Here is a 25487-nt window from a genome sequence, read left to right as displayed (position 1 = left end):
ATCAAAATAGATGTAAAGAGGCAAAACTATGGTATTGTAAAACTATCCAGATTCTTTTTTGACTTTTAGTGCTTTTGATAGTGTTTATGGGTGTGACTTGTGGGCTAGGAATCAATCAGACAGAGCAAACAAATTGAGAAAATTCGAAAAGTGCTCGATCACAACCGCATTGAAAAATAGTTTGCTTTCCTTGTGATATTATGCTGAGTAAAACTGGGAAAGCTCCTACTGAAACAATTATAATGGTGTGTGCCATAAGATATTTAAAAGAATTGAACATATGAAAGTAGATAGATGACCTTTTTTAGTGACACCCTGAGCAAAAGAAAGATCAGTATGACACTAAACAGTAACAAATGAGTAAATACAATATATACTTGACTGCATGCCACGCAAATAGTGAAGTGACTAAGGCTTTTATTATAGATAAGTTATAGAAGTGCACATGCATTAAAGAGAAAGGGAGAAAGAAAACACATTATATTGAGGAGTTCAGTCCTACATGTGATCATCATGAAGAAGCGTACATGGGCTAGTATCTATGAAAAGCCAAAATTCTCATTGCTCAGTTAGGAACTTATTCTTACCAACTTCAATGTAAAACCAGGCATTGGAAAAAGACAGAAGAGGCTTGGAAGAAAATGTGTGTGTTTTTTGCACATTCAAAGGAGTGAAATAAATAAATAAAGTTTTGGAGTGTGATGTTTTCAGACATCAGGGAAAACAGTGTATCTTTAAAATATTGACAACTTGTTCTTGGTATAGGCTATAGTCTATTCACTGAGGGGATTGTCAAGAAGCTGGGGGAGCTCCTTGTCACCTCAAATAGGAATAGTAATGAAATGCAGAAGTCAATATGAAAAGGTTGACAGTCCTATAGGTTATTTCTAGCCTCATGGACATTAAAACTTCTCCTTTCTTTCTTTGACATTTTCTCATGTTCATTTTTAGATTCGTCTGTTTGTTTTTCCAAATCTGAGCACAATAATATAGCTTCGATCCTTGAGATTTGTTGAATCACACTTTGTGATCTTTTTTTGAGCCTATAAATATTTTTGCACTCTACCTATACTATCTCATGTCAAGATTCAACAATTTTTATTTTGTGAAACTTTAATGCAATCAACTTGTTATGTCTAGTATGCTAAAAAGTAATTTTTCATGACAAAGTGGACACAAAATGTTCAATAGTCTTTCATATCTTTTTAGTTCTTAAAATATTCAGAAATTTTTTTAAATAAATTATATCTTGTTTGGGAGGGATACAAACTCTTACCTAGTCCATCTTAAGGGAGATTCTTTAATTGCTTTAGTTTTGACTCTTGCTCCATCACCATGGTTTCTATTTCCGATTCTTTGTCTTTTTCCATTTTTAGTCCATGATCGTGTTTGACTACATTAATTTCTGTTTTAGGATAGGTGTCTTAATCTAGAATACCGATTTGTCTGGAATGGGCTAGGCTTCTGCATCCGATGTGGACGGATTCCAGAAGCTGGCCGGAAGCCAACCGCAGGCTCCCAGATGCATCTGGCAGCCAGGTAACCAGCAAACTATCTTATAGACGGGTTGGTGCCAGGGTCTTCATCAGATTACTCTTTTTCCCACTGCATGCATGCAGAGGTGGCCTAACTGCAACCATTAACGATACATCAACAAAGATGAAAACAAAGTATAAAATATCATTCTACAGTTCCAGATCGGGTTGGTGATCCAAGGAAGACAACAGATCTGAGGTGGCATCTTGAATAACGTTTACCACTATTATTACTGTTCAAGCATTCACCGTTCAAGTTGGAACAATGACTCGTCATAGCTTATGGAGGAAACCCGAACATAAGACAAGTCCGCAATAAAAATGCTACCAAAATGGATGACATTACATTATGTCCCATGGGAAAACATAAATGGTTGCCCTTTGAAAAAACTTCCAGCTCAATACTTCGATTATCAAATGGAACTTTCTAGGGGCCCGATGGAAATCAAATTACCCAACATCGTTGAGGAAGACTTTTCTCCAATAATATATAATACCCGATCTACAACTGCAAGAGTCCATCAACCGCACGATCGATTCCAAGGCAGGAGTCCATCCTGGCACATTTTGATACCCTACTTCTATAGGATGTCATACATTCTCATGATGGGCACAGGTTACTATCCGGGTCACCCAAGAAATGTTATTGAGCCACCAGCTAAAATGGTTGGTTGTTTACCCTGATCCAATTGCTCCAATCGCCTATATATTTTATTTTATTTTTCAATATATATATGTGTGTGTGTGTGTGTGTGTGTGTGTGTGTGTGTGTTTCCCACATCCGCATCCAAAAAAAAAATCCCCATATCCCGTATATGCTTCCGAAATCCGCTTCGGAATCCGCATCTAAATCGGTAAATTAGGTCTTAATCTTATCCAATTTTATGCCCTTGCCAATAATGGTAACTTTCTTACAAAGACATGTTATGAAAAATCAAGTATCTCTCAAGAAGGGTTGAGAAGTAGATCCCAAACATTGATAGAAGAAATAACTAAATATAGTTGCAACCAGACTAACTCATTGACAACCCATGGAAAGTTCAAATCATTAATCATTTCAATTCGTCCCTTTTATTGTTAACTTTGTCTCTTCAGGATAATTATGTTATGTCTCAACTCTCCCTAGAATGGTGAACACAAACATTTTTCTCCTATAATGGAGTACCAAAATTCCTACAACAATGATTCTCATTTATAGCATCCTTTTCTTCAACTTTGTCATCCCCACTTTCATCCTCTACAATGATCTTGACTTACACTAGCAATCCCATATTGCAATGATCTCCTCTTGTACCACTTGAATTTCCACTTGCCAGAACTTAGCTTCACTTGCCCATTTCTTTGCTCTATGGTGGGTGACAAAGTATCTAGGGAACAAGTTGAATGCCATGCCTAACAAGTCTTCTCCACTCAGACCTATAATACACCTTTAGCAATTTAAACTCCCTAGTTCTTGACAAGTTGTGTGCTTATATTGCTTCTCCATTGTCAAATCTCTTGAATGAGCTCAAAAGAGTACTTGACCATAAAATCTTTACTAATGACCACTAGATTTAATAAAATGACCAGAGATATTACAAATGAAGGCCTCAACATAACATTGGTACAAAATCACATTACAGTAGGGTAGAATCTCTGTCAAAAATATATTTGTAGCATGTTTAATACAAAATACAGCCAACATCAATATAAAAAAATAACACAAAGTTCCTTATGCATAAAGCACCATATGCGGAACATGTATAAAGGGAAGTAGCATCCACAATATGTCCTATGTATTTCACATCTACTATGAACAGCAACATCTGAACTGATTAACCATTAAATGACAACCAGTGGAATAATATTTTTCTCAGCTCAACTACTAACTAATAAAAAGATCTATTCCAATTGAAAATATCAAGAAAGACACAATGTTAACAATCTTTCATACTTAATTATGAAGAACAAACAAATCAAATTGAAACCAAAATTTGAGATTTAAACCTACAAGGTAATAGACCAAACCTGCACCCCAGGAAGAGGTTTTCCAACTGTGCCCACCTTTCGTGGACCATGGAGAGGATTCGAAAGGGCCATCACAAACTGCATAACTGATCATATTAATTATTATTGATGAACTAGACAACTCAATAAAACTAGAAAAAACTAAATAAAATAGAAACCTTCATTAGATAATGACTGGAATAATTTAAAAAGAATGCCATAAAAATAATATAGAACCAATTGGAGATTGATTAAATTTCCACCTCAGTCATCCCATAACGCTCTAAAAGACAATGCCCTGTGATTCTTTCCCACTTTTTCATAACAGGATAAGGAAGTGCTGATGACCCACACATCTGTTCCAAAGCAAAGCAACCTGTCTCATAAGCTAAATTTTGATCAAAAATACCATAGCTGAAACAATGTTGTTTAGGTTCACTTTTTACAACTTATAGAACATAGAACAGAAACATGAAGCCAAAAAGCTCCAACCCAATTTGTTGATTTCTTCTCTATTATTCCATAAATACACATTTGGAATCATTCAATGGCTATATTATACAAGGTAGCAAAGAAATGTAAGACAATGAACCATATAAAGCTATCAATTTCTAAATAACCATAAAGTAAACTTTATTTGGGATGAACTCCACTACAAAACAACTTTCCACAAATAAAAAGGTCCACTAAAGTTTAGTCTTTTTCTTTAAAATTAATCAAGTAGAGCTAGGAACTATATTCCACAAGGGATGTGTGCCCACCACTCATTCTTTCATCACCATTCCCATACTATTTCCTATTCCAATATTACTCCTATGACTTTGGGATAAACCAAGGCAATCACTTTTCACATTTCGTATTTTCTAATCCCCCAAAATGCTGTGTAATTACCATAGATATCTTAAATTTGGATTGCTTCTTCATTCTCACGGTTTTAGGGCTAGTTTTCTTGCTAGTTATACTAAATTTTCAAAAGTTCTCTTAGAATTCTACAGCATTCCAATTAAAAATAGCAGGTCCCCAATAATTTGTAAATATTTTCCATTAATTCTTGGTTACTTCACACTGTTAATATGAAACTTTCCACGGGACATTGACTTCACCCCCTTAGGATGATTTAGAGTGATTTCCCTTTTCTTTTATTGTTCTGCATTGAACTGTTCATTTGGCATCTATAGATTCTACAGCTCCTAACTATATATGGTACAAGTAGAGATAATAATAAAAAGTTAAAAACACATAATATTGATCCTTCATCATTTACCTTACTATTCTTAGTTCTAGATAAACCAAGGATCAAGATTCCAATCTACCTCATATCTGTCTACTAGTGGAGTTGGAAAGGCTATACTTTGGGTTTGACAATTTTTGTAAGCGCACAAGCAGTCAACTCTTTCCCCTTTGTCAAAGGCTACAGTTAGTGGTCTTCACACTCCCAGGTTTTCTATTGTTGTCATTTTCATGTTTGTGCTATTTGATTTAATATAATTTACATAGCATTTCTTCATCCCACAGGATTATCAAAAAAATTATTTTCCTATATTCTACTCATTACTTTATATTACACATTACTTTCACAGTTTCTTTGTTACCTATGTCCTTCATTTCTGTGCAGATCTTTTGATCCTATGTATGGAGGACTACCACATGTTTGGATGTGAGTGCAGTTGCATTATTGTCTATCAATGGTACTATTGTCTGTATTAAATCTGCTCATTGAGATCACTTCTAGATCCCATCCCATTCCTAAGGTTTTTTCGTTTCTGTATTTACTTTCCAAATTTATTTTCTGTATCTCTAGTCTCTAGATATCCTTTACTCCTATTTTCCTTAGTAAACAATATTTCAGTTTCCAGTAAAGACAAAAGAATAATAACTTTAACTCCATCTATCCTAATTAGGCTAGACTGTCAGTCTAGTTAGAACATTTGATTATTATATAAACTACGCTTCTTTAGCATTTAAATAATTTGACAACATTAAAATATTATATAAACTAAGCTGCTTTAGCATTTAACTAATTTCATGAACATTAAAATCTTATATTAGCATTGAAATAATTTGACTTACATATTACACCTCCTACGTTTATCCCTTCATTACTAGCTTGTCTATCCCTACATCATTTTTCTTTTCTTTCTCTTCCTCTATCTTCACACAATCTTCACTCTTGATACTTCTTGTGGAGATATTTATATTCTACCTGTCACTATTGCTCCTTGAGGTAATTGGGAAAGAAATCTTCATTCTTCACACTTCTTGTGGACACATTTATATTCTACCTCTCACTATTGCTCCTTGAGGTACAATCTCAAATTGAATATAATTGTTAAAGAGATACAGTAAATTGCAGAAGACACTATCGCACAACATTCTGACAAATGTGAATGCATACATTCATGAGAACTTGTCAGAGTAAAGCCATTACAGAAAAATTTATATAACAGATTGAAACAAAGCTTAGATCTTGGTAACTATGTAGAGAATTTACATTGGACAATAATTATGTATGTTTGCTAGAAATTTAGAACAAGACCAAAGCCAGTCTTGGTGAAGGCTGATCAAAGGGCATTCTTGGTGAATGTCGAGATTCCTAAAGAAGAATTATGGAAGAGATTTCAATATCTCTTAGAGACAGCATATACTAATGCTTGTCAATAACTCCACCACTTAAAATTTAGTACCCATAATTAGATGCCCTATTGGGCCCCATTTTGCTGAATTTGAGATCCAGTGTACGTTATGCTTGATCCCGGCAACCTGATTCCACTTTTTCTACATCTTTTCCATCATCCCAACAGTCAGTTTAAATTTGAATTAATTCTCCTAAGTATAAAAATTTAAAAGCATTTTCTTCCCACACTTTTTGGCCCAAATTTGGCTCGGACCCCTGTGTAAAGGGTTTAGTGGGAAATTAGATACCGTGGTTGGCCTGGCTTATTTTTGAATCCTGAAATGATGGCTGAATTATACAAACACCTTATCTCTCCTCATTTCAACATCCATAGCCATTCTCCAGCATTTGTGATCAAGTGCAATTAAGCAATCAAGAGCAACTAAACAAATGAGCAATTAGGCAATTGGATTCAGGATTTGACTGCAAGAATTCAAGATCTAGTCTCTCCAATTCATTCAAGTCAGTTCCAAGGCAATCTTCAAACTTTCCATCTATATTCATTTCTCCTTCATTGCAAGTGATTATCAAGAATTCAAGATCTAGTTTCTCCAATTCATTCAAGTCAGTTCCAAGGCAGTCTTCTCCATTCAAGCAAGAACTTTCCATCTATATTCATTTCTCCTTCATTGCAAGTGATTATCAAGCATATCCACATTGAAGATCTAGGAGTAGCATTCATAAATCCATGCATTTGTGAGGGCATCCTTAATTCCTATTCTATATTTCAAGATCAACTTCTTGATTTCAAGCACATGCAAACATCATCATGGGTATGAGTGATTCCTATATCTATCCTTGAGGGTTTATGCAAGGTGAATCACACATGTACCCTTTTACATAACTTCCTTTATGCAATTTCAATTCATTTTCAAGGTTGATCCAAAACAAGGGTTTAACCAAGACAAACCCCTTTTACCCAACCTTTTTCCTATTTTGCTGTGTGCAAGGACACTTACGAAGTTGTCGGATCTTTTCCGGACAGATCGGAAACAGTTGGAGGATCCCAAAAACATTAATGAAAACTACTTGGAAAAGAATGTTTTTGTGTTCCTATGTACAAAACATTTGATACATTCTATACCCTGCAACAATAACTTAGAATGAAATCATAAGTCAGTACAATAGTCTAGACCTCAAATTAGCCCATTTTTTATTTTTGGTTGTTATTCATTGTCTTGGTTGTTATTTGAAAAGTACGATTTGTCGATTTTGTCATCTACATTGCATCTTTTCACTTTTCCATTGCGAAAGACCACTGCTCCATTCAGTGCTTAGGTCCTTAATTGAGTTTATTGGGACATCCTCCTTCCAAGTATGGAATTTGGAAATGGAGTAATTATCCTCTTTGCATTGCTCCCCTTTCACTCTGTACATCTTTGGTGTACACGATGTGGATCAAACATGCAGCCTTCTAATTCATTTACATTTAACGTTTTTACATACTTTTCTTTACGCAATTTTGATTCACTTTCAAGGTCGAATCATAAACAGGGACTTGACCAAGACAAACTCCTGTTATGCAGCCTTTTCCCATTTTTTTCTGTGCAGGAACAAGTTTCAGAGTTGTCAGATCATTTTCGGGCAGATTGGAAATAGTCGGAAGATCAAGGAAAATTTCAGTCAGAAGTACCTGGAACAGAATGTTTGAAATACCTTATTCCCAGGTATGGAAAATTTCAAAATTGGAATCACATGTTAGTACAGCAGTCTGGACCTTGATTCAGCTTGTTTACACTTTCTGGTTGTTAGTTATGAGTCTGTTTTAAGACCAATTCTGTCTCTATTTGTCTGTTTCATGATTTTCATTACATCTTTCCTTTTTTCCATTTTCAGATCACATGTTTAACTAAGTATCTCGAAAAGTTCCAATTAGAAGTACCTGGAACAGAATTTTTGAAACGCCCTGTTCCCAGATATAGAACGTTTGACCGATAACTTCAGGTCAGATTGAAATCACAGGTCAGTATAGCAGTCTGCACCTTGACTCAGCTCATTTCTAGTTTCTGGCTGTTAGTTATCGATTTGTCATTAAAAATTTTGTCTATTTTGTAATCTGCATTGCATCTTCCCTCTTTTCTATTTTCAAATTTTATATTTAGCAAAGGATCACTGCCCCATTTAGTGCTTAGGTCCTTACATGAACCTACTGGAACATATTCCTTCCAAGTGTGCAATTTAGAAGAGCAATTATCCCCTTTAAATTGCTTTCTTTTTAACCTTGCACAATAATATATGCATATGTAAAGAGGGATACACGTTAGTGGGCATCCATAAGGTTTGCGAAGAGATTGAATCTCTTCTCAAGACTTATAAGGATGGATATACCGAATGAAGGTTCTCCATAAGGACTTAGGATTAACGGATTGTAATAAGATGGCAGAATAATTTGAGGACTATTCTAGATTAGCCACAAGGTAACTAGAGCCCCTCCAGGTCCTCCCAAAGAGCTAGAAACATGATTGCAAACTCTCCCTAAGGATTAAGTGGGAATTAGAATGGCACTTAGATATATGTTTCTATCATTTATGTACATTTGTATGGAATCTACTAACAGATGTGCAAGTTTAATCATCAAGGATCAAAGCAATACTCAACATCAAACAAGTGCACATTACAGTAAAGGAATCGGACATGACATGTATAGGTGTAGCCAAAATTACTGACCTATTGTAATAGGTAAGGTGATTGTACCTAAGGAAGGATTCTCCAACAACATTGTCAAAGCCACAAATATAGATATTGATTTTATGCATTAAGTCAATGCTAGAAATATTAAGACCGGATCCATTACCAACCAAGGTTCTTCTAAAAGCATTGTCATTAATAAGCACTACAATCATAAGAGGATGGCACTATTTTTGAACTTCTAAGAAGGCAACTCATCTTGGAAGAACACAGTGTCAATGTTAGTTTAAGATGTATTCATACACTCCAACAAGATCAGCTCATCATTAGGTCCAAGATGATTTCATAACGCATCTTAAAGCATAGCACGGTGTGGGTAAAAGTTGAATCTGGTCCGAATTAGAAGCAATAGCATGAAGTTGTGTAATAAGAATATATTCCTTAACTTCTTCTGAAGGATATTGTTGGAATAATTAGCAATTGTTAGTTATTTCCAAGGAGTCGACATTTGGCTGATAGTTACTGACAATTGGCATTTCGACACCTTTATAAATAGAATTACAATTACCATGGGGTGATGCTGTTATGTGGCCATGCTCTCATAGTACTATTGTTGTGACTATTCTAGAGATACATTGTAAATCTATTATCAATGAATACATATCTCTAAGTTCTCTATTAATTGTGCATATTTGTCCGATTACTTTTTATTTGCATTCTATTATGTTTTGAACATTACACAACGAAGCAAACGTTTAGCATTGTTACCTAAATGAATCTTGGAATGAGCAACCTAAGGGCACGGCAGACGTATGACATGGAAAGAACCCTTTTACGGGCCAATCAGCAAACAAACCAAGTCGCCAAAGATGATGAATTTGAAGGGGAAAAAGCATTGAAAGAGAATTGTGCACATATACTTAAGGCATCCATCAGGACTTATGTTTGAAGGGAGATGAAACAATGTTAGAAAGCCCAAATGGGTGCTTAAATCTATGTTTTGTTTGGAAAGATCATTAGTTAGACAAAAGTGGCAATTAGAATACCAAATAGGGAGGCCTAATGGGGGCTCACAAACCTAATACACTATTTGGTGGAAATCGGGTGTTCAGGGTACATCTGATCTTTGAAACAACCATAGTTTGGGTTCATCTGATCTAAGGAAAACAACCCTAAGTGTTGGAGTGTTGATGTAAGGTATTGGCTAGTATTTTTTCTATGGAACCTAAGGTAAATTTGGGTTGAGAATTGGATATGTTAGATCCATGGTCTAGACAGGTTGTAGAAGACCTTCCTATCATGTTGAACAAATTTGCATGAAGAATAGAGTATCCCCAAGTTCTTGGTGATAGCCCTTGAATAGTGCATAGGTCTAACGACCTATTGTAAGGTGAAAGACCACCAAAACACTTGCCTCCTCATCAAAGCATTAGCGATGAGGAAGCAAGAAGGTGAGAGAATTATAGGATACATACCAGATGATGAAAAAAATCAAGGCCACGAAAGGGAGTATAGTAAGAGTGAAGGGAAATAGTGGTGTGCAAAATATAGGGAAGAATGTTACACCAAAGGCATGTGTCCTAAAAAGGCATTCTATGACATTTGTTAAATATTGGGACACTCTACCAAAGAGTGCCCATACAATATGGAAGCCATAAATGCAAGAGTGCTCTTTGCACAACAACAACCATTGATGCCATAACAACAAAAGACATCCAATACAACTTCGTAATTCAGTGATAAAAGCAATAATAATAATAACCAAAGCCAAATATAGTGCAAGGCTAAAGGTCAGCCAATAATTCAATTCTGGGCTTGTACCCAATGAGGACACTTCAGTTGAGATTACCCTAAGGACGAAAGTCCATAGCATCTATGCAAATTGTGTGGTCCCAATGACCATGAGGACACAAACTGCCCAATGTCGAGAGTAAACCTATCGAATATTGACAAGTCGAGCGAGCAAGAAGTGTTGGCACTCACAAAGGTACAAGCAGAGAAAACCCACCCACCAAGACCCCCATACGAAAAATGAGAGGTTATGTGAAGTTAACGTCGACATTGAGAGGGAAATGATGGAGTGAAGGTAAACAAATGACACTGCCTGTATTTTTCTACATTCGGTGTCAATGCAGAATACCCTAAGACAAGTATTGTAGACAAAAGTGCCAATAGAGATCAAAGACCTAGATGCTATGCCACGACTCTGAGCACCTATCATGAGCACCATAAACGTGCCTATCCGTACAGCGGCAGCCCACATGAAGATTTCAATAAGTTCTTTGACAAACCCCGTGTTACTAGTGATGAACAATAGAAGGCACCCTACGGTATTGGAAATGAGTATATTGGGCAGAGTCCTTACCAGCACCATTGTGGATGGAGGATTAGGGGTGAACATATTACCAAAGGAGACATGGAAGAAACTTGGGAAGCCAACGATGTGGTCATCAACATTCAATTTGAGCTTGAAATTGACCATACAACAAAGTGGAGAGTGTGATCATGACCCATTGATATTTATTTATGATAGAGTTTGCAAATTGAGGACTTTGGGCAATGAACATGTACATGCATCACAAAGGCTGTTAAAAATCTGCCTCTAGAGTTGACATGAAAATTATAAATTTTGGCAACAAAGTCAAAAACAAGGTGTAATAACCCTACTGGCTGACCCAAGACTATGTTGAACAAATATTTTATTTTTTTGAAGGTTTTTGCAATTTCTTTTGGTTTTGAGCAGATTAACTTTTTGAGATTTTAGGATGTAAAGAAATTAAAAATGATATAAATTTCAAACTACCATGAATGCCAGCATAAATTTTCAAATTTCAATTATGTTGTATGCAATTATTACAATCATACACTTATAGAGAAGCAACAATTTAAAGAACTTGTGTATGTATTTGGTGTCGGTAGATTGCAGCAATAAAACATGTAACACCAACTCCACAGCTGAAATTCTCACACCCAATAATAAATGAAGGGTATGCCGAAGTAAATGCCACCTCTTAATATGACATCGCAGCCTTCAAACAAATCGCATGTAGGGCAATTCAAATCCCCAGAATGCAATGCCAAACACTAGTAATGATGCCGCCCGGCTATGGATTAATTATCAGACTTGTAGGTCTCCAATTGCAGGAATAATTGTTGCCCAAACGCTGAGAATATGCACACCAAAATGCAAATACAAATAAAGCTAAAAGTCAAAATTCCCCAAACCAAAAACTCCAGCAATGCAGATCTCCTTAGCTACAGTTAATACAGCAGGATGAATGAAAAATTGTATGTCTCAACACAATTTGCGAAGCATTCTCGAAATAATTCTCAAAATTGAATTACAATACTTCAGTTGTAGACCCCAAACCCTTATACTTCAGCAAGGGCACAAAAAATCAGAACTTCAAGAAAATGTCACAAAGACGAAAAAGCAAAATAAGATAATCAAATGATCAGGATCCTTTCTTCATTAAATGCGCTCATATTTATAATCCCTAAATGGCAAAAGTTTCCCAAATGAACTCCACTTACAAAGCTTCCTCAACACAACATTAAAATATAATAAAGTGTCATAATATAATTATTAATTACCTTTGGCTCCCAAAAAAGACCTTTTCCACCATAACATAATATTATGACACACTAGGCTATTGTTTCTTGTGCCCATGATTTAAAACTTTTCATCTCGGTTCCGACGAGCTATGATACTAAGGTGGTCAACATACAACACCAACAAAAATAGCAAACTCAACACATTTAGATGAATTACAATAATTCACCCATCTTGCAAAAATGATTGTAGAAGCATCAGAATAGAAATTTGACAACACTAGAGTGATCTTGATAAAGAAAGTTGATGAATGAACTTGACTTGGTGACTTACTATAAATAGACACTCCCTCCAAGATTCTTGGAGCCCAAAATAAAAATTGAGAGCATCATTCAACTCCTCTAACTCAACTGAGCTCATCAGAACCAACAGTTGACTTACTATAAATAGTAAGTCCTTCAAACTGAGCCAAAACACACCATAGGTTGTTGGAATGCCAGTAACCCCACAATTGAGACCCTTAAATCCCACTTTCACCTCACGAGGGTCGCCATGATGAATTGGCCAAGCCAACTGCAGGAACCTGCTAAAAATGGAGCCATTACAGTCCTCACTCCCTAAGACTGCTTGTCCCCAAGAAATCCTAGAGCAAAATGAACATCACAATCCACTTGGATCCCAAAGGTAGAACTGCATACTATCCCTATTGTGTACAAGCAACTCCTATAGCATCAACACCCAACTAATTGATATCAGTGAAAGAATCATCTGGAAACTAATTGTAGACATTGATGGTGGTAATAACTCATCGGAACCCAATCCAACTGAAATACCAACTCTGTCAACATCTGATTCCCTATCAAACTGGCACTCACACCCAACTGCACTATGGAGATGACAACAACCATAAGTACCTGAAAAACTATCATCAACTCCAACTTCCGATAATTTGTCGTGGGTGTGTTGATACTGCAAGTGGTCTAACTTGTAGCTGCCAATCCAATATGTTGAACATGGTGCTAACCCATCCCATAATGGATGGTATGAAACTAGAGCCAACCCACACCAACGTGAAACCAAATCCTCCACCTGTGGATCAAAAGTGAAATGATGAGCACTCCTCACTGTGTAATGCCAGTAAAAAGCTCTAATCTTTGTCAATGACTCATCACACCAAATTGGGAATCAAGAGACGAATCCAATCTCTGACTCTAGACTACCGATTGGGCAAGATCCAAGCCAACCATATAAGAAAACCCAACCACAAAATCCTTGTTGGGAAGCATTGTAGCCAAGGTATCTACAATCTTCCCTACCAATCGTTGTATAGCACGAGAGCCCTGAATGGCAATACACTCAGATACTCTATATGAATCCTCTCGCAAATCCGAACTCTGAAGCAAATACTCAATGAATGACTCAGTATAGTAGAAATTATATGTCGAAGCGTCAACCTGCTCCCACGCAACCCACAATTGATCCCTCTAAAAATGTGGCGCAACAGGAATCACACTACAATCCTCAACTGATGCTCTCACTTCTTCTGTATCTACTACACCCATATCCTGAACGGATGTGATTGCCACACCATCGCACCCCTCATCCCCAACCATGGAAGCAAACTCACCACCAACCACAATATGGAATTGAACAAGGTCTAGGGCTAGTCGACTGTACCTACTCCAACTCCACGATAACCTCATCCAACCGTGACTGTGACTCCTAAAGAGCCAACTGAGTACACTGAAGAGAGTCCATAGTCATCTCAAGCTCCTAAGTGAGCTCAGCCACCTCCTCTTTCCCTAACAATGCCTCATAATAGGTGCTACCCCACTCCATAAGGTAATCCCTGTCAACAACTAACTATGAGTGATTATGCTTCAAGATCCTAACAACCTCTTGAAGCACATGAATCTCTAATAGGGAAAGACTACTATCACTGTGCTCATCTAACATAGGAGCACCCCAACCAGATGCAACCAACATCTAACGAATAGCATAACAATGCTCAAGAGCTGAAGAGATGTCACTATCACTATCTACACTATGATAGGAAACTAAATCAGAACTACTCACCACAAGATTGTTCACTAGATGTGTACTACCATCCTCGCACGCATCTACAATCGAGGTACAACTACTCAATACCTCAACCGACACCTCTGAAGAAGCAAAAGCACTTGTTGTATCGCATGACTCTACTTCCTCAACAAAAAGTCCTTGTAAATCATGATCTTGGGACCCATCCAAAACCTCCTCAGAGTCATCACTCAATATATGACAAGGAATATCATACTCGGTGTAGCTCATAGCATCCTCAAGCGGATCATCAAAGGTGTCCATACTATCTATATCCCCATTGCCTGACAGAGCCTCAGTTGTTGTCACCTGACTCTGCACACAACTCTATGTCAGGCTGTGAATCAATAACGCTGGAGCATAAACCAACATCGGTACAAATGGGTGACTCCATACATGTATCGGTCTCACCTGAGGAAGCAGTTGCTTCCTGCACTGGAGCAACACTAGGATAGCTGACATATAAATCTCCAATAACAATCCCCTCCTCGAGAGACTTTGAACAATCAACAACAACTACTGCCCTAATAGCACTTGTACTATCCACAAAAACTCTAGAATCCTCAAGCCGCTAATGCTTAGTGTTGCTCTCCATCAGCGGCACTGACACATCTACATGTCTCTATGTGGAAAGTTCGTCATCAGAACTACAGATAGGGCCAATGGGAACCATACTGAACATAGGTACATCTCCTGAACACCAACTAAAAAGAGCTCAAGCCTTCTTCCGCCTTCTTCCGTACATCCTCGATGTCGATCTCCTAAAAGCGGAAACCATATACCTCACTACCCTTTCAACCACCGCTGGATCCGACAAGCTCGTCACTAACCTCTGCTAATGAAACTTAAGTTTTTCCATACCCTCCCTCAAGCCATTTATTTTCCCACTATTCTCCACACTGCTCCATCGGCTCATAGAACTATTAGTCCACCTGTATCTGTCCATGGCTAGAAAATGCGAGAGTGTTGATCCCTCCCAATACAACCACAAATCTGAATTAATAAATATTTTCCTACCCCATAGGATGGCAAGAAACTACTCTAATACCACTATAATAACCCTGCTGGCTCACCCAAGACTATGTTGAATAGACATTTTATTTTTTTGAATGTTTTTGAAATTTCTTTTGGTTTTGAGTAGATATATGCTTTTTGAAATTCTTAGAATATAAAGAAATTACAAATGATATAAATTTCAAACTACCATGAATGCCAACATAAATTTTCAATTTTCAATTATGTTGTATGCAATTATTACAACATAAACTTATAGAGAAGCAACAATTTAAAGAACCTGTGTATGTACCAACTCCACAACTGAAATTCTCACACCCACCAATAAATGCAGGGTGTGGAGAAGTAAACATTGCCTCTTGCTATGTGATCGCAGCCTTCCAACAAATTGCATGTAGGGTAATTCAAATCCCGAGAATGCAATGCCAAACACTAGTAATGAAACCACCTAGTTATGGATTAATTATCAGAATTGTAGGCATCCAATTGCAAGAATAATTGTTGCCCAAATGTTGAGAATATGCAAGCCAAAATGCAGATACAAATAATGCCAAAAATCAGAATTCCCCAAACCAAAATCTCCAACAATGCAAATCTCCTTAACTATAGTTAATACAGTAGGAGCAATGACAAATTGTATACCTCAGCGTAATTTGCCAAGAAATCTCAGAATTGAATCTACAAAACTTCAGTTGTAGATCCCAAACTCTTATACTTTAGCAAGGGCACAAAAAAGCAGAACTTTATAAAAATCTCACAAAGACGACAAAGAAAAATAAGATCATCAAATGAGCGGATCCTTTCCTCACCAAATGGGCTCATATTTATAATCTCCAAATGTCACAAGTTTACCAAATGAACTCCACTTATGAAGCTTCCTCAACACAAAATTAAAATATAATATAGTGTCATAATATAATTATTAATTACTTTTGGCTTCCAAAAATGACCTTTTCCATCATAACATAATAAATTGACACACAAGGTTATTGTTTCTTGTGCCCAAAATTTAGAAATTTTCATCCCGGTTCCAATGAGCTATATGATAATAAGGTGGCCAACATACAACACCAACAAAAATAACAACCTCAACATATTTAAATGAAAACTAATAATAATCCAACCATCTTGTGAAAATGACTGTAGAAGCATCAAAATCGAAATCTGACAACACCAAAGTGATCTTGATAAAAAAAGACAATGAATGAATCTAACAAGGTGACTTACTAAAAAGAGACGCTCCCTCCAAGATTCTTGGAACCCAAACCAGAAGCCCTAAATAAAAATTGAGGACACCACTCAACTCCTCTAACTCAACTGAGCTCATCGAAACCAACAGTTGACTTACTATAAATAGTAAGTCCCTCAAAAAAAGCCAAAACAAACCATAGGCTACTAAAAAGCCTATAACTCCACAACTGAGAACCCCTAAAATCCCACTGTCAGCTCACGAGGGTTGTGATGATGAACTGACCAAGCCAACTACAGGAACCTGCTAAAAATAGGGGCATTACACAAGGCCCATAAATGGGCCTAAGAGGGATAATCCTCTTCAGTCAGTGGATGTGGCTCCAAAGGATTCCTAGGTTCCCCCATATCCCAAATGGATCAAAATTAACTTTGATGGAGCATCAAAGGGGAACCCAAGACCATCAGGAATTGCTATTGCAGCAAGGAATGCAAAGAGTGGTCTTCTAGCCATTGGTGTGAAGCATGTTTCAAATAGAACCAATAATCAGGCCAAATGCCTAGCGGCAATTGAAGCAACGTTGATGGGCATTAAGTTGTGTGCCTAGCATCTCCATCTTGAAGGTGATTCACAGATTGTGGTGAATGGGATTCTCAAAGGCGAACTGGACACATGGTATTTAAACAGGTACAATAAGCAAATTCGTGCACTTTTAGATGAAGTGGAGAAATTTGGGATTAATCATATTTTGAGAGAAGCCAATTCCTTGGCTAACAAACTCTGAAAGGTCAGAGCATCGGGGTCACTACATGACAAATTCAGTCTAGAGGACTCAGATTTTGGGTAAAAGAATAAAGGTATTTGGATTGGTAAGATGTTGGGTACTACATGAAGTGGTGGCGGCATTATCATTGTGTAGCATGTGTAACGATCAGCCCGTATAATTTTGGCACGCATAGGTGAGGAGGGTGTAATTGGAATGATGGCACACTTTGTTTTGGAGATTTTAACAGCAATTTATAATGGCATTATTATTTATGTTTCTGCCAATACTACTGAACCTTGTGAGAAGTTATGAGGACTGGTGAAAGTTAGGAGTTTTCGATGTAAGCCAATTTCTCCTTGCAAACTATAGGCCAAATCCTAGCATTCGCATGGTCGATCACAGTAAAAAGGCTCGACAATGTGTTCAGAAATGATGAAGACACATTTTGGGATGTCATTTTTCTGATTTTTTGTGATAAATATTTGATCCATTATTGGCACCCTTGATCCAATATGGACATTTAGTCCCTATTTCTCGCATTAGCTCTGATGATTAAAGGCGGGAAAGAAGAGGTCGTTCGAGTCACACGGGCCTATTTCGAACCCAAATGGGTTGTAGGTTTGGAGGATGTGGTGTACAGAGTTGAGAGTGGTGTCAAGATGCACATGGGTCAAGGCCCGTGGCAGCTCATAGGTGGTGGTGGTGGTGGTGGTGGTGGTGAACTCCAATTCATTCACATGCTCCAATTGATGAGGGTGGGTTTCCGATGGTTCGTCAACAGCTTCCTCAGGAAAGGGGTCATGAGTAGAGTGGCATGGATTCTAGTCTAGTGGCAAGGGTGGCGTGGTTAAAGGGATCATTGTTTCTCTAATTGATGGTTGTAGAGATGGTATTCAATTGAGAAGCAGGGCTTCGATGGCTGATATGCATAGCGAGGGGATCCCTAATTTTACCCAGGAATAAGTTGCAAGTGGGTTCTGCTAATGGTTGGGGTTTTTGTTTTTGCTCATGGGCCTATTTTTTGTTTGGGGTTTGATCCCATGTTTTTGATAAATCCAATGTATGTCAAATGTTTATAATGTCTAGATAGTGTGGGGATAGCAGTCTTTGGGGTCTCTTTTGGTCACTATTTGACTCTCATCTATTTGTATCTTTTTGATGATTAATATAATACCTTTGTTACTGATCAAAACAAAAACAATGTCACAAATAAACAAATGAGTAGTTTTACAAATAAAACGAGGTCTCAAGTGGACCATTAAAGAGGAAGGACAAGATAGTCATAGTTTGCAAATCTGCAAGTACTCTTTGAATTGCCGAGTACTCTCTATTTTCTTTGTTGGACAAATTTTCACAAATCTAGTTATTACAAATTCAACTCTCATGTTTTTATAGACACAAAAAGACATGAGTAAAAATATCAACATAGGTAAAACACTGGTAAAATGCATTTTTCACATGTTTTTGCCATAAACCATGCATCATCTCTTTAAAGTTGCCCAGGTAAAAGTCTTTCCCGAGTTTTTATTGAATATTTGTCAAGTTCTTGTCGAGTTTTTGCTGAGTTGAAATTTTGATGCTTGCCAATTACTCTCTGAGTCTACGAACTATGCTTTTTGTTATAGTGCAAATATATGAAGATTTATAAAGAGTACACAAAATTCTTCATATAATACATGTTGCTTGTCCATATTTTGAGAAGGGAAACACATGCAGGAAAAAATTTATATCAAACAAAACTTAAGCATAATTATCCACTTGTCAAAGCAATAATAGGATTCAATCCAAGTCTTATTGAGATGAAGATATTTTAACTGTATACCTTTCTGCAATTTTACCTTAATAATCTTGCAAAGTTTTTTAATTTCTACACTACCAACCTTAAAGAGCCAATGCATTGGCCATGGGTAAGGGCATCTGCATGAAAATATGTGCATTGCACAGATGAGCTTAAACAAGTTTGAAATGGTGATATGGTCTTTAATCCCTTTATTTGCCATAATGTGCACCGATAATAAATTGTACATTATTGTGAAAAGATTGAAAGAATTCAACTAAAATGCAATGTCCCCATTTTTGTCAATATCAAAGTTTCATGGATTAGCCTATTAATGTGATCCTCGTAGGCTTATTATTGTAGGTAAAAGATCTTCTGAGGTAGTGGCTTGACTTGGGAGGGTCTTATCTTCTCCACAATTCAGTAAGCTACAGGTTGGTCTTTGTTTGGCTCAAATTGGACTTCATTTGGGCTTAGTTGTGTACTTACTATTTGTGGTAAGTTGGTGTTGATCAAGATGAACCCTTTCTATTTTTGGAAAGTGCATTTGGTCACATGGAGAAATAATAGGTATAATTCCTATTTCAGATGGCATATTTAAATGATGAGTATTTTGGGAATTATTATATTTTTAGTGGTCAAATTATTATTAAATAATTAAATGGCCTATAATAAAGTTGTAATTTCACTTTATAATTTCTTAAGTTGAAGGTTGACTTATCAATGGAAAGCGTCATTTATTAAATACTAAGCCAAGTCAAGTAAGAGAATCTAATGGAAGCTTTTGATTAATGTTGTGTGGTGAAGCTTCGCAAGTGAAGTTACATTTTGGCAACAAAAGGGAATCTAGAGGTTATAAATACAAGCCCACTTGTTGAGAAAAGATGCTTGGATATTTTATTTTATTTTGATGCCTTTGTGGCTTTTTCTAAGTTTAATGATTTATGTGCCCTTGCTGAAGTATAAGGGTTTGGAGCTGAGAAGTGCTTTGTAATTCACAGCTGAGGTATTGTGAATTAGTCTCTAAGAGGTATTTTGAATCACTGTTGTTGTCTAGTGATTTAATTCTGAAATTGGTTGAATCTCCTTACTGTTTAATCTGTGGATGGGAGATAATGTTGTGTTCGAAAAATCTGAGACTAGTATTTGGAGTTTGGAGTCTTCCTCCTAGCTGTTACTAAGGAGTTCGTTTGCAATTGGGCATCCATATTTGGACGAGCTGCTGGCTTAATTTCTGCCAGTATAATCTACAGCTGGGCATTATTTTATTACTGTTTTTGGAGGGAGATCGGGCTGTGCAGAGCCCTGCTTGTGGCTGTTAAGATACCGCCTGGGCATCACCTTGTGTAGCTGCTGTTAAATTCCACCTTTGGCATCATTTACGGGTTGTTGAGGCTATCAAATCAGTCCTGCATTTTGGTGGTCTTGTACAGATAATGTTTATTTTGCAAACTGATTGTTCCCTAGCAGATTACAGGTTCTAATTACAATTGTTATTGCCAAATTATTGTCTCATAATTACTACAAATTAATACTGTGATTGCTCCTTATTCCAATGTTAGCATATAAGTACGAATTGTTAAATATAGATATTTCAAGATGAATATCCAGTAAGAGAGGGTTTGTGAAGAGGGTTTTGAATACTGCTTGTGCAATTAACTGTTGAAAATCATCCAGTAAGGGGTAGATGCAAGGTTCTCAATATTAAATAACATTTCTGGATTCTTATATCAAAAACAATATTGTTATTTCTTGGAAATAAGGAACAGATTTAGTTGCAGCACTGCGAGGGTTGTCAAATGTGTTTAGGTTAGCTTGCCAAGTGTTTGACAAAATGTCAAACTTCTGATTAGTTAAAAATTAATGAGTTATAGCCAGTTGGGGTTTTTACATAAAACAAAATACTAGTCCACTGATTGTGATGTTTAAGTAAATTATGTAAGTCGTGGATAAGAAATAGCTACAGATTCTCATTTTAACATATCATAGATTAGTGCTCAATAAGATATTTCCATGAATATTTAAGAAGACAATCCAAATTTCCAGAAGGAATTTTAATCAAACATTTCCTTAACATGGCATACAACCAGAACTAGTCACTTATGCCAAACAATAATTAGAACATCTGAAATGTAATTGTTCTAATTTTAGATGGGGAAGTTAATAATTATACCATGAGACGCAATTTATGCGATGCTGATGCAGCAACCTTTTGAGCTTCCATTCCCATCAATTCATAGGCTTGAATCAATCGAGTATACATTGTTGGGACCTAATCAAAAGAATGAAATATTAGACTCAACTTCCAAAAAGTGTTGTGTTTGGATAAAAATGATAATCTGCATATGTACTGTTAAAGGTATATTTAGAATATCAATGTAAAAAATATTACACCATGGTAGCATAAGATTAAGAAGAGAATATAACTAGATAAAAGATAAATGGCACCACTATCAGAAGCAACAGACCCAACAACAAAGCAAATGAAACTGAAGTAGAAAAAGTTGCTGTCAATAGCCAAGATAGTTCACTGCTTCCTTCATTATTATATCTATAATGCAGCATTCTGCTTATGTTAGCTAGCAATGGACAATTGTGGCATCTGGTTTGTCTCTCTATGCTTTGTCTCATTCTGGCTGCTGGCTTTCTATAATCTTTTCTGTCCTCAATGAAATTTGCATCCAGATGTGGTTGTTTGCTTAAACTTCATCACAAAAATTCAGAATGGAAATTTTTGCCTGTAAATGTCTCATTTAGCATCATAAAATTTGTTTTATGGAATAGTAAAAATTATACATTGCCTTCTCTATGGGAAAACGTCCTCTGCACATAATCTTTTCTTACCATTCTGCTATAACATGTGCCTTTATGACAGTCTCACAAACCAGATGATTTATACTTCAAAGCAAGAAGTAAAATAGAACATAACAGTATACATATATGGGACTGAATTACTAGATTACATCTAGATAATATTAATTAGATCACTAAACTTTCTTTGACACAACAGAATTACTAGAAACAGAAAAATCACATAAAAAACTTACACACCCCAGTAAAAACAGTAATAGCATTTTTAGCCTTGCTTCCATCACTAGGATATGACCCAATCCATCTCTGCCATACCTCACTTGCACTGAATTTTGGGATGAAATCTACCTTCAAAACCATATTTCAAGAAAAAATAGTCACAATAAGATTTTACCATAATCACATAAATGTTTACAAGAACATTAAACAATGCACCATATATATAGATAGCATTCTACAACTGAAAGTAAAATATGAATTTACCACAGCACCAGCATATAGAGGTGCAAGAAGGGCATTGTAAAGGCCATGGACATGTATACACCGTCAAGAGTCAACATTGACACCAAGAAATTTCTGACTAGCTTCAATACAAAATCATAAGTGCACCAACAAATACTTCATTTCTCATTAATGCTAGATCATCACACAAAATTGATAAGATGATAAAATGTACTATAATTTCCTATAAATCAATATTGGTGGATATGATGTAATGGTAAGCAATTCAGAAATCTATCAGCTGGTGTATATTCCCATGCGTCTGTTAAGATCTGAACCTGCACAGTAGTTTAAGTTTTCAGATTTTGAAAAATAAATCTGACATTAATCAGCTTAAACTGTAGGGTAAACTACAACATTAACATCAACATTAGCAGATTTCCACAATCTATTTGAAATGTAGTTTCTGTTTCTGGATTTGATTGTGTATATATTTTTAAGCATCAACGTTCCGGATCACACTCCGTGATCCATCATCAAGATGAGAGATTACTGTCCTATTCTTGCATTCTCTCATCCTGATGATGGATCAGGGAGTATGTTGCGAAACATTGATGCTAAAAAATATATACACAATCAAATCAAGAAACAAGAACTACACAACATAAATATCACAAAATACCTTGCTGATTGTGTACAGAACTGATAAATTTGTTAATTTTATCTTTTAAAATTGAAGATGACTCCAAGTAAAAACTTATAAATCAAAAAAAGGTGACAAAACATACTTTTCCAAAGTTATGAAAAAAAGGTCATGCACTTGAGGCTTGATCATGCAGGCCATCCATCTTGTTTGATTAGTTGAAGTGACTGAAACACTTCAGCTCTCAAGAGAATGATGTAATAGCCAGACTTTGGACTCAACATATGCTTCGAAGGGCAAAGAGTCAAAATCAACTTGGTATATCTTGGACTCAACACCAAGAAGAAGCCTCATATAGTTGGAATGGATAAATAGAGGTGTTTTCTTTCATTCTATTAAAATTGATTGGGCAAACATACAAAAATCAGATTACACCATTATTGCAGATAATATAAACAACTATAGGATATTCTGATTTCTTTGAGATGGCGAATACAATGACTTACATTGTCTTTAAATTCCATCTCCAATGAATACTACATATAGAAATATAAAGCAATGATTACTATCTAGAAAGTTACTAACAATATTAAGCAATATAAGACAGAGTTGTATTCAAACCTAAGCTCCACCAAATGATTTTATAGTTTTCTCACAGCCAGCCATTCTATGCTATGATCATCACCTTGAATGTCACTCCAAACAATTATTCTGACAATAAAAACAGAAACAAGTCTCTTCAAGGAAAAAACCTACGCCATTTGCCAGTCTTTGTCAACTAGGAGTGCTTGTTAACTTCTTCAATGTAGTAATTTGTTTGTTGGGCAAGACCTGCAGGAAGCAGATTGATTGGGCTTGGTTCCCATCCTGCCATCCTCTTAAATACCAGTAATGACACTCTTATCCAGAACAAAAAATGAATAAAGTTCCAAATTAGCATCAAATCATCGGCCTGGAAAGCTAAGTCTTCCCCTATACAAACTTATGAACAGCTGATTGCTTATGAAGCATGCACAAATCACAAATAATTCATCTTGCTTGTTTGATTGCAGACTAACTGAGAATTAATCAACAGAAACTTAATTAACAAATCTAAGACAAAACAACGATGGGAAGTTTGCAAATGACAGGAACTTAAATAGTAGAAACAGAACAATTTGTCAGTCAACAGCATTCCATTTCAAACCAAGTATTACAGGAAACTGATTCTCTTATCAAAGAAACAAAGTTTTAATGTTAATTGACTCTAACAATGTTTGGTTTACGATTTATTCTGTTCCTCTCCAAGAGCAGACCCATTTCTTCCTCTATCATTCTCTTTTCCTAGCTTTCATCCCTACCTTTTCGATTCTTCAAATCCTTTTTACCCCAAAGGTCCAACTCTCCTTTTTTCCACCTGTCCTCGTATTCCCCACAAATGTGAAGGCTTTTATTCTTCTTCCGTTTCTCATTTCCCACAAAACTGATCAAGCTTGGCTACCATTCCCCCAACTAAAAAAATCAACGAATATACAAAGATGGTATTCAAGGATAACGATGGTTTGGATGACCAATCAGAAAATGCCCTTCAGAATAACACTCACAATGACAATGATGAGAAGCGTGCCTTGAAAAAGTGGCTGAAAGTTACTAAAGATATGATTGTTGCAGCCTCACAATTCTATGATGACATTCGCAGGACCATTGAAGATCTTTACATAAAGGCACAAAGGAAAGGAAAGTGATTCTTAGGTTGTTGATTTACAGAGGGTTAAAGTGCCTTTGAGTAATTGAAATCAGATTATATGTCTACTTTCAGACAAGGACTACATCTTAAAAGTTGTTAAAATATATGCAAAACAATCGAGAGGAAAAGTGGATGAAGTTAATAAGCTCAAGTGGGAGCTTAATGTTGCTCAGGAGGCATTGCATAATACATGAGATGCTCTTCACGAAGTGGAAAATCAGGTTGTGCTCACCAATCAATACAGGGAACTGGAGAGCATAGGAAGGCTTGAGTTCTACCAGGAAGTAATGAAGGAACTTGATAGCATTCAGCAGACTTATCACTTAGATAGCTGCCCCAAGAAATTGTTGGAGCCACTAGAGCATCAAGATGAGATGAAAAATATTCAATATTCACTTGGTTGACAATTGTTTATTTGAGGTAGATGTTGATTTGACTTCTGATAATCTGCAATTTGAAACGGATGAGAAAGACTCTCCTGATGATGAGGATGAGATTGATTGCAGGACTTGGGACTCGGAAACAATTATTGATGATGAGACTTAGTCACAAGACTACAACGATGGAGTGATTTCCAGAGTTAGTACTATTGCTCCCAGCTTATACACTATGTCAGATTCTAGCTTGTACATGAATTTATGGATTTATGCTTCAGCAGCTGGATA

General features: G+C 36.4%; 1 protein-coding gene across 7 annotated transcripts in view; it reads right to left on the bottom strand.

Annotated features, from left to right (window-relative positions):
• LOC149558715 (putative CoA ligase CCL8) overlaps nucleotides 1–25487 on the bottom strand; it is a 243734-nt gene that overhangs the window by 146347 nt on the left and 71900 nt on the right. For 4 of the 7 annotated variants that reach the window (XR_016365057.1, XR_016365059.1, XR_016365058.1 and 1 more), the window contains exons 6-11: nucleotides 22723–22791; nucleotides 22496–22549; nucleotides 22253–22360; nucleotides 21375–21473; nucleotides 3785–3877; nucleotides 3543–3620 (exon numbers count right to left, since the gene is read on the bottom strand). Coding sequence is in view for 4 of the 7 variants with exons in the window: in XM_089832814.1 (XP_089688940.1) it covers nucleotides 3543–3620; nucleotides 3785–3877; nucleotides 21375–21473; nucleotides 22253–22360; nucleotides 22496–22549; nucleotides 22723–22791 (501 nt within the window). In the remaining 3 variants the exon portion in view is untranslated. Of the gene's footprint in view, nucleotides 1–3542; nucleotides 3621–3784; nucleotides 3878–21374; nucleotides 21474–22252; nucleotides 22361–22495; nucleotides 22550–22721; nucleotides 22792–25487 lie in introns of all 7 variants that reach the window. The other 3 variants (XM_089832815.1, XM_089832816.1, XM_089832817.1) reach the window with 1 other exon arrangement.

Source organism: Cupressus sempervirens, chromosome 5, assembly GCF_028749045.1.
Source record: "Cupressus sempervirens isolate cs-2001-9-10 chromosome 5, ASM2874904v1, whole genome shotgun sequence".
NCBI lineage: Eukaryota > Viridiplantae > Streptophyta > Pinopsida > Cupressales > Cupressaceae > Cupressus > Cupressus sempervirens.
This window is presented reverse-complemented; position numbering and strand designations above follow the sequence as displayed.